Source organism: Aplysia californica, unplaced genomic scaffold (genome assembly GCF_000002075.1).
Source record: "Aplysia californica isolate F4 #8 unplaced genomic scaffold, AplCal3.0 scaffold00616, whole genome shotgun sequence".
Classification (NCBI taxonomy): Eukaryota; Metazoa; Mollusca; class Gastropoda; order Aplysiida; family Aplysiidae; genus Aplysia; species Aplysia californica.
Genome location: NW_004797886.1, coordinates 423675 through 433233, shown reverse-complemented (window position 1 = coordinate 433233; position 9559 = coordinate 423675). Strand labels below are relative to the sequence as shown.

The 9559-nt window shown below is 37.8% G+C and overlaps 1 protein-coding gene across 1 annotated transcript; it reads left to right on the top strand.

Moving 5' to 3' along the window:
- The first annotated feature begins 96 nt into the window (after window positions 1–96).
- LOC101845197 (renalase) lies at window positions 97–8714 on the top strand. Its single transcript, XM_005107625.3, has 7 exons — window positions 97–317; window positions 2410–2515; window positions 3912–4060; window positions 4537–4704; window positions 5253–5426; window positions 6154–6329; window positions 6889–8714. The coding sequence occupies exons 1-7, from the start codon at window positions 188–190 to the stop codon at window positions 7063–7065; spliced, it is 1080 nt and encodes a 359-aa protein (XP_005107682.1). The 5' UTR covers window positions 97–187; the 3' UTR covers window positions 7066–8714.
- Window positions 8715–9559: the final 845 nt, after the last annotated feature.

Sequence of the window (9559 nt, the reverse complement as noted above, 5' to 3'; positions counted from 1 at the left end):
CAGCAAGATGAGTGCGTTGGACCGTATTTAAATGGCCCTCTTAAATTTGAGAAGAACCATAAACCGGAAATGGAAGCATTGTCCTTTGGCCTTTAACCTTTGTTTTGTAAACACATTTGCTGTTATCTGTGTATAATCGGTCATACTGGAGACCTAGACCTAGATTCTAGATTACCAAGCTCGACTCATGTTACAAAAAATGGCTAAAGTACTGCTGGTCGGCAGCGGCCTGACCGGTTCAGCCACGGCTGCGTTGTTAAGGCAAAAGCTACCTGAAAATACCAGTATCTCAGTGTGGGATAAAGCCAGAGGAGCAGGTACAGACAGTGCCGTGCCCGCCTGGACCTGACATTCAGTTCACTCATTCTTATTTCAATCAAGTTCAATCAAACTTTGTATTGTTGGTGTAAATTGTCATTCTAGATTTGTTCTGTAACATAAGAGTGGAGTTTGGTGTCATGCAAATCAGATGCACTAGATATATGTGCCCATTGTCTCCATAGAATGTTATAGTTTGAAGTACGGCTGTGGTCAGGCTAGTCGCCTTCAGCCGTTTGTTGCTTTCATTGCTTGTTCCTTCCTGCTCGTTGTTTTCACACTATTATCTGTAGATTGGTGCTCATGGCACATGGATCTGGCAGTTTGAAACCAATCTAGGTTCATGGAGAATTTATGTTTTAATTGTTCTTGTTTTTATTGTCGATTGTTGTGCTTGCACTTTGCTCCTTTCCACTTGCAGTCAGTTCAGTCGAGCCTCTAGATCAATCTAGATCTAGATCTAGAATCTAGATCTAGTTCTAGCAGAATCCATGTCAGGCCTACTTACTCAGTGATTATAGGTTAGCCTAATACTTTTTGACTGTTCCCATATTATCATCATTTCAAGACTAGATCTAGAGGTTCTACAAGTAGAAGTAAGAGGCATGGAATTAGATTCTAGATATCTAGGTCTTGTTTCATTTCATTTGGAGGAATTCTGTAAAAAGTGACCACTATTTAAAAAGGAAGTGGGGATAGGGTTAGAGCAAGATCCCTTCTTTATTTTTGTTTTTGGAGTGGTTGCTCATTACGGTAGTCTTTCCGTTTCTTTTTCTTCTCATGTTGATGAACACCGGCAAAAATATCACAGGAGTGAGGACATCCCTCTACAACATTTAAAATACACAGTGTGACCATGTTCACGGCACCCTGAATCATCCACCATTGGCACAGAGGCACGACTGAAATGCTACGGTCGCTCAAAATCAAAGTGAATGTAAATGAGGAAACAGCACAGGAGTACTCTCGTGAAAAATAATGCAACGGTGGTCCGAATGCAACTGAGTTTAGGGAGGGCGAAGGCGGGCACAGCAAAACAGCTGCAGTCAACAAGAAGGCCTCGCTCGCTCAGCCCACGGAATACGACTTCGATCCTTTTTCCGTGTGTGGACCCGGCAACGCTCGACAATTTGAAAATAAAAGTCGTTCGAAGAAACAAGGGAGAATGGAAGACGGCCAAGACGGGAAGAAGGGTGGGAAGGGGTGAAAAAAAAGAAGCAAAGGGAAAAGGGTATGGGGTGAGGTGAGCAAGATCGTTCTTAATTAATTGCAAACTACATTCAAGGCTCCATGAACATAGCCACTGCGTTTTAAATATAAAACTGATAAATGAGAAACCTAATATAAGTCTAAATTGGTTTTGGGATCAACCTGTTTTTTCCCAATATGGTGCTACCTGTTGTGTAAGGGACCTTACAAGGTTATTGTCCTTCCCTGTTTTAAGGGAGCTACCTCCCGTCACTTAAGGACATGGGCAGTGGTTACTAGTGGGGTGCGTGATAAAGTAGTTGCTGCCCGAGATTCCTGTGGTGAGCAGTTTCTTGTGCTCGTGTCAGTTAGTGAAGTGTTCTGGATTAAAGTGAACCCAAAGTAGACAAACACTACTCTACATTCCTCCTACCCCTACCCCTGCCCAAAGCACATGATATTAAGTTCATAGGTTGAATTTCATAAACTCTTGGGGCTAAAACCGGAGATTGCCATAGTTTTGACAGAAATAACCTCCACTATTATTTGTTATGAGCAGCTCCCCCTTTGTGTGTATGTATACATGTAGATATAATAGTAGAAACTATATATCTTCCCATTCCCCAAGTCTAAATTTTCATAAAACTTTGAATGTATTGCTTTCAATAGAAATTTGTGTTTGTTGGGAAGGAAACTTCTGTTACAAAAAAAGTATAAATATGCGACCGCTCAAGATTATAAATACTTGCCCAGCTTCTCTCAAGTTCATGTTTTAAGAGCAGACATTATAAACTGTACCACTACCAGCACTGTATTAAAAAAAACAAAAAAAACTTACCTTCTACAGTCTCGTTGTTGATGAAATTTTAACTTCTATTACTAAGCTGCCCTTCTTTTTATCAGGTGGTCGCATGTCCACGAGTCGATGTCCAAATGACTCATCAATTACCGTGGACCTTGGTGCTCAGTACATCACACTCACACAGGAGTACAAGGCCAAGAGAAAGAGGTACAGCTCTAACCCTTTCTTCAATATATTTGAGAATTTTATTTTATTTCTGGGATTTTTTTATATTTACAGGGAGGGGAACTACAAATTGTAAGTGGCAGACAATTTTTGCCTCTGTCTTTATCATTTGTAATTAATGTTCCATCAACCTGGCTGTCGAACTTTTGTGTTGTGCTCTGACTCTGACATATTTTCCTTATTTTTAAGTCCAAGGGAGCATAACGGTGAGATTTAGTGTCAGAGAGTGGCAAAAGTACTGGTATAAAGAACTAAACTAAAGAACTGGCTTGTAAGCTAGTTTTGTTCCTGGATGAGTTGATGTTTTAATCTCAAGATGTGAAGTTGTGGATAGAGTTCTTTCTTCATTGTGATTAGTCTTTGTGCTGTAAATTAATTTTTTGTCTTTGATTGTCTTAAACTTCCTCTGCATTCAGTAGAGTAAAAATACACTGACTGCATAAAAAGTAAGGAAAACCAACTTGATCTATCAAAACACGAAATACATAATACACACAAACAATAAAGACAACAAACATACCCAAAAATATCAAATTGGGTTTTCTAGAAGATGACCTCTCTTTGTTAAATGAAAGATTTGTCATATTATAGAGCTGGGCAGGAGTGAGAGAAGCATTGAAGTCTATGAAATATAGACATGTAATGTGAACTGTAAAATTCAGTGAAATAATTAAATTATTTTGATGACCAAGTCCTAATCACTTTAGAAAAACGTCAAGTTCGAGCTTCTTTTTCTCATATGATGGCATGATAGTGGGAAGATAAATTGACCTCATGGGCTGGATGTGGCCTCCTGGGTGTAGTTTGGTGACTCCTGCCTTTTATCTGACACTTAAAGCCCTTGCCATCAGTACACAGGTGGTGTGTAAAACTGCCGGTATGCCTAGCCTCCGGTACAACGGTGAGCTCGATCCTGTCCCCAACCCAGCCTGTCTGGGACAAAATGCGCACGGGAAAACGTGTTCACTAACATAGGACGTTGTTGAATATTTTGAAGATCTCTCTGAATTAGATGCTGGTAATGTTGAAGACTACCCTGGGTGGGATTTAGAATGTGATTCTGATGATCATATAAAAGTAATATATATAACTCAGCAGCTCAGGCAGAGGGGCATAGTAGACTTATGAGTCAAGGGCTCAAAGGGTTAAATGAATGAAAACTTAATTTCAACACACTTCTAATTTACATGAATACTCTTCCTATATTTAGGGATTTGGAAGGTGGGGGGTCCAGACAATCGTAATACTCTATTGTTCAATGCTCAAGATAATGTGTTTCCAGAATCTATTTTATGGCTCTGTGTTATTGTGTCGTATATTGTGACTCAAGAATTGTCCACTTTTGTTCTGATTAGTCTTTCTCTGTCCTCTTTGTTAGCTTGTACGATGAGCTTCAGACACAAGGCATCCTGGCCCCCTTGACAGGACAAATTGAGGGCCCTAACAGTTTTGATCAACCTGGAGCTGAGCATTTTGTGACTCCAAAAGGGAGTTCTTCTCTTGTCAAATTCTTTTTACAGAAAGCAAGTAAGTACCGTCAATCTGACATCATAAAAACTGAAATGTCCAAGGATATTTTATAATAATTTCATAGATAAGTTATTGTCTAAAAAATTAAGCTAACAACTGGAATAATATATTTCACTTTAGAAATGTTAAAACTGTAATAACGTACTTATTTAAAAAAATAATGAATAAAAATTAACAACTTAATAAAATACTTCACTATAATAATATGCTTGACTCCTGACCAGTGCCTTCTGTTTGGTGCACCTTATCTGTTTTAACTTATTATGTTTAGTTTTTGTATTTTTGTAAATAATGTACTTTTGATCAACTAGAATAGTGGAACTGGAAGGAAAATGGTCTTCGTTCTTGAACTTCTCTCACTTTTACTCTATTCTTGCATCTTTTGAATCGTATATATTAAGTGAAGGTTTGCATCAAAGAAATCATAATAATTGTCTTTTTTTTCCCTGGAAGAATATCATTTTCGTCTTCAGATGCATCTATGAAGAATGAGTGTCTAGTGACAGAGGTGTCGTTTAGTGACGGTGGCCAGGTGTCGGTGACTACGAGGGAAGACCTGACCGAAAGCTTTGATGTTGTTGTCATCACAATGCCAGTTCCACAAATCCTGCAGCTCAGAGGATCTATACACGACTGCATAAGTAATTTGTCTCCCTTTCTTATTGTGTAAAATGTAAATACAGCCGAAATCGTCCAAGACGGCCACGCATTGTTGAGGAGAAAAGTGGTTGTCTTAGACTGTTGGACACCTTAAACAGTGTCATTTGTACCGGTGATTGTCTTAGATAGGTGGCCTTTAGAACGGGTTCTACTGTTTTCAACATGCATATGGGCGTGTCAGCAACATTTTTTTCATTTTCTCTCCTCGTCTCTACCTTGGTTTTGGGAATTTTTTTGCAAGCATTTAAATGCCAATTAAACTAACACCAACTTTGATTAGGTAGATTTAAATTAGCACACACACATACACACACACACACACACACACGGACACACTCACACACGGACACACTCATACATGCACTTGTACACTTACAATTACACACACACATTCACCCATACATGTTCAAATGTCTTCTCTTTTTTCTTGTTTGTTACTTTTCAAGTTTCAGAGGAGTAGAGAGATACATGGAAGATTTTGTTTATATTCAAAATGTTCATACAACTGATTTTTATTTTAACTTTTCAGACAGCAACTCAAGTGTGAAGAAAAATCTACAAAATGTTTCCTACTCATCAAGATATGCCTTGGGACTGTTTTTCCCACCTCAGACAAATCTCAAGTACCCTTGGAGTGCCAAGTATATCTCAGACAATCCTTGTGTGCGGTACATCGCTTTGGATCAAGTAAAGAGAGGGACTGGTATGTTGTGCTGTGAAGTAGTAGTGTCATACCCTTATACGTGCAGTTTTTTTTCTTTATGCTGTCTTTTCTTGATAGCTTCAAAAGACATCTTAAACATTTTCTGTTCCTACAGGCCTATCCTTCATAAGCTTTTAACGTTATCTTTCATTATATTTGTTCTTTTCCTATGTCTGAATGAAAATAGTGTGTGTGTGTGTGTGTGTGTGTGTATGTGTGTGTGTGTGCATTAATGTATATTGCTTGAGAAGAAAGGAAGTAGTAAGAAAGGTTTTTGAAAAATGGGTATTCCAATGTAAAGCGCATTAAGCTACTTTTTTTGCAAATGCGCTATATAAATGTTATATATTATTATTATTATGTTATAAATGTTATATATTTTTTCTTTATTGTAATATGCTTATGTTATGAATATTTGTACGCTGCTTGGGACTTTCTTTTATGGAAAGATGATAATGGCTAGTATAATAGTTTTTCACACATGGAAGATGAGTCCTTAATTGAATAGGCTGACTTATTGATATCAATCGGAATGTGATTTAGTGATTTAGAGATTTCTTACCTTCTGGTTTTTTGTTTATCATGAATTGGGATGGGGGGAGGGGGGCAGCTTTTGGTATAAAAGTTAGGGTTACTCAGGTAATTAATTTTCATTTGCTTGATCATATAACAATCACTTCATGATAATGGCACATTTTAGTTGACTATTATTCCTGTGTTTTCTCAGCTGACCCAAACCAAGGCCAGTCGCTAGCTGTTCACACCAATGTCCCGTTTGGACTGGCTCACCTAGAGGAGGACGTGAACTCTGTGAAGGACGAGCTGTTGGCTAACGTGAGGAAAGTTTTACCTGACTTGCCAGAACCGATGTTTGTGAAGCCACAAAAATGGAGATATTCCCAGGTGAGGGGCTTGGCTATGGTGGGAAAAATAGCATTTTTTATAAATTGAACATGAGATTATTTGGATGTGATCAATTCATTGCTCTCTGTTTACGTCTTGTTACCTGTAGGATTGATTTCCTAATTAACACCTTAGTGACTGCATTTCTTTAACGGCACAAAAATAAAGATTTTCATGTCTTCAAAGTGAAAGAAAAGGCTAAAAAAAAACCTTCAAAGATTTGTTAGAGTCTTTCCATCTGCCTTTTATTATTCCTTACGTTGTGCAGTATTATTATATGGCCACTTTAAAATTGTGCCACTGATCGTTTCCCGTTGTGGTAGGCTCTAGCTAGAGAATACTCTGGCTTACAGGTAATTGAATAGATTCCCTTATCTTCTGCGTGCAATTTAATTATGCTTTCCATCATTTTGAAAAACTATGTTTTATCCAACTTCACTTTTAATATATGAGATTAGGAGTTTGTTTCTTCTATACTGTCAGTGACTAGCCTATGTAAAGAAGGAGTTCTTCCTGTGTATTTGTTTTTTACAGCAGAATATGTGCTCGTACTTTGCAGGTCCACAAAGCGTATGAAGGAAGGCCTGGGTGTGTTACTTTGAGCACAAATCCCTTGGTCATTGTTGCTGGTGATGGTTTCTCGGGCTCAACTTTTGATGGATGCTTGGATTCTGCGGAAACAGTCGTGAAAATAATCCAAGAAAATTTACACACTAGTACTTCTAGTGGACTTTGATGAGAAGTGACCGTAGTCGTGCAGTTTTCTGTGACTAGGATGAGGAACTTGCTGTGTATTTTAACAGACAGAAGAGTTCATAGATTTGTGAGCAAAGTATGAAGAATGAATATGGTTTTGATGTGACCTCTCTCGAATGTTGACTCATTGTGTGATATTGGGGTGAAGGTGTTATATCGTATGCTTGACGGAATCTAGAGTACGATGGATCTTTTTGTCTTCTCATATAAAAAAAGGCACTTTAAGCCCCAAAAATATGGAAGAGAAAATTTAAGTGGGACTTGTGAATTTTTTTCTGGAAGTAATGGTTTAAGATTTATACCCCTATCAACACAATTATTTCATTTTGTGTTTTGTACACTTTTGACATGAAAAGTGTGTTGACACTGTTGAAGTAAGTGAAGCTTGAGATAGTGAGAAGGTTCTTGCTAAATGAAACAGGCATTGGAATTCACAGGTCATAGCTGTCACCCCCCAAAAAAAAAGCTTAAATCTGTGTGAACCTACTTTAAAAGGAGAGCAAAAGAATTCAGAGTTACTTACTTTTCTTGTGACTATGACAATACATAGTATCTGTTTGCATTACCCCATGTGATAGAAAAAATGTGTTGGTTGTTAAAGTAAAATTGTGTTAAAATGTATTTGCATGCAGTAACAGTTGTTCTCCAGAGAATAAGCTTAAGTACATGTATATTTGAATATGGACTTATCTGTTATGCTGCTGGCATTAATGCTGGTTTATTTCTACCTCACTGGACTTGCATTTGTGAGGGACGGTTAAAAGCAATGTAATACAAGTGAAGGGATCAGAAAAATAAAGGTATAAGTTATCTTGAGGTCATTATGAGAAATATGTTTTTTTTTAAAAAACAGCTGCACTTTAGCATAATAATGATATACAACAGCGTTTGGGTAATTTGGAAAGGCCATGACTTTGTAAAGTGATCCTGTCATTTCATTCAAATGTCATGTTGTGTAGTCTCCTTTGACGTGAATTGTCATGACGAGAACTTTATTTTTAGCAAAATGTGACTTAACAGTATGACCTCTTCAATTTGTTATCACTCCAGATGTTTTTCATTTTGCAGTGTCCAGTAAACAATGTGTTTTGATGAATTTTAAGTTTCCTTGTTGTACTCTGTAGAGTAAGGAGGTAAGCACAGATTCTGGTGGAGCGATCATTAAACATTTTTTACAGAAGTGTAGTCCATCACATATCGGGATGGTTAGTAAGACTATCCTATTCTGTTTGTTGATGATGATGGCTACCATCGTTCCAGTTCCCCTTGACCTGCAAACTCTCTTGTGTCATACAAAAATCCTTCAAAAGGGAAGCTCAAAGTGAAGTTTGGACAAAGGTAATGAAGTTTCCATTGTTTAAAACTTTTTTTATGGGAAGTCGATTTCTTTTCATTTTTCCGCCTTTCTCCTCTCTCTTCACATTATTTTGAGCACATGTCTGTGTGAGCCTAGGTACAAGTGTAGTGCCTTGATTGTAGAGTGTGAGAAACACACAGCAGTACTTTGTGTGTGACTGCGGCAAGCCCAGACTTGGTATTTTATATCCTGAAAACTGGATTTGTCAAATAATTTGAATCTGAAGTGTTATTGATATATTTTTCTCGCAGAAAATAAAAAAAGAATACATAAATCTTTATTGTTTGATTTAAATCTATCTGGTGGGACAGCACTAACCTTTCTTATTCATGTTTGCCTAAAAAATTGTGTCTTTTGTGTATATGTTTGACATATTCCAGCCAGATCTGTGGAGAGAATGTTGTTGTTTGAGTTGTGGTTGACACGGAGAGCGACTCCTCCCTCCCCTTCCCAAACACCCTTCCTCCCTTCTTTCATGAGGTGCTTGTATGTGTGTGTTAGTGTATGAGTGAGAAAGAGAAGAGAGAAAGATATAATGAAAATTCACTGTATTTACTTTTTAGAAAAGCAAATAACACTAGGCCTAGTACACGTAATTGTGTTTCATTTGGATTTCTAGGGTCTGAGATCACAGTCTCATTATTACTTTGTAATGTTTTTTTCTTGAGTTAAAAAAGTTACAATGAGAATTTACCCTATTGTTAGAATGGCTTTAATAGTTAATCTCAACAGAAATTATTTAACAATGTCTTCCTTTAAAACTACTGTGGCTGTGGCCCTGAGAGGCCTCAGCTATTCGTGGTGAACTCCCTCAGTAGCGTAGCCATGAGGTGGTGACACTCCCCCAGAAGGCCAAGTACGAAGGGATCCACATCATGGCCTTTCCCCCAAGTGCATGTACCAAGGCCAAGCTGCAGCTTTTAGACTAATGTGTCTTTTTCCCGTTCAAATCAGCATAAGTGGGTGGTTGGCGGATGCTTGACTGGTGTGGTGTGCTTCTTCTCTCCTATCAAACATCTATCTTCTTTATCTCCCCTCCTTCTTTTTTGTGTTTGTTACTCTCTTGTAACAGTCTAGTCTTCGGCATTTTTATATGACCTTATTGTGTTACAAGTGC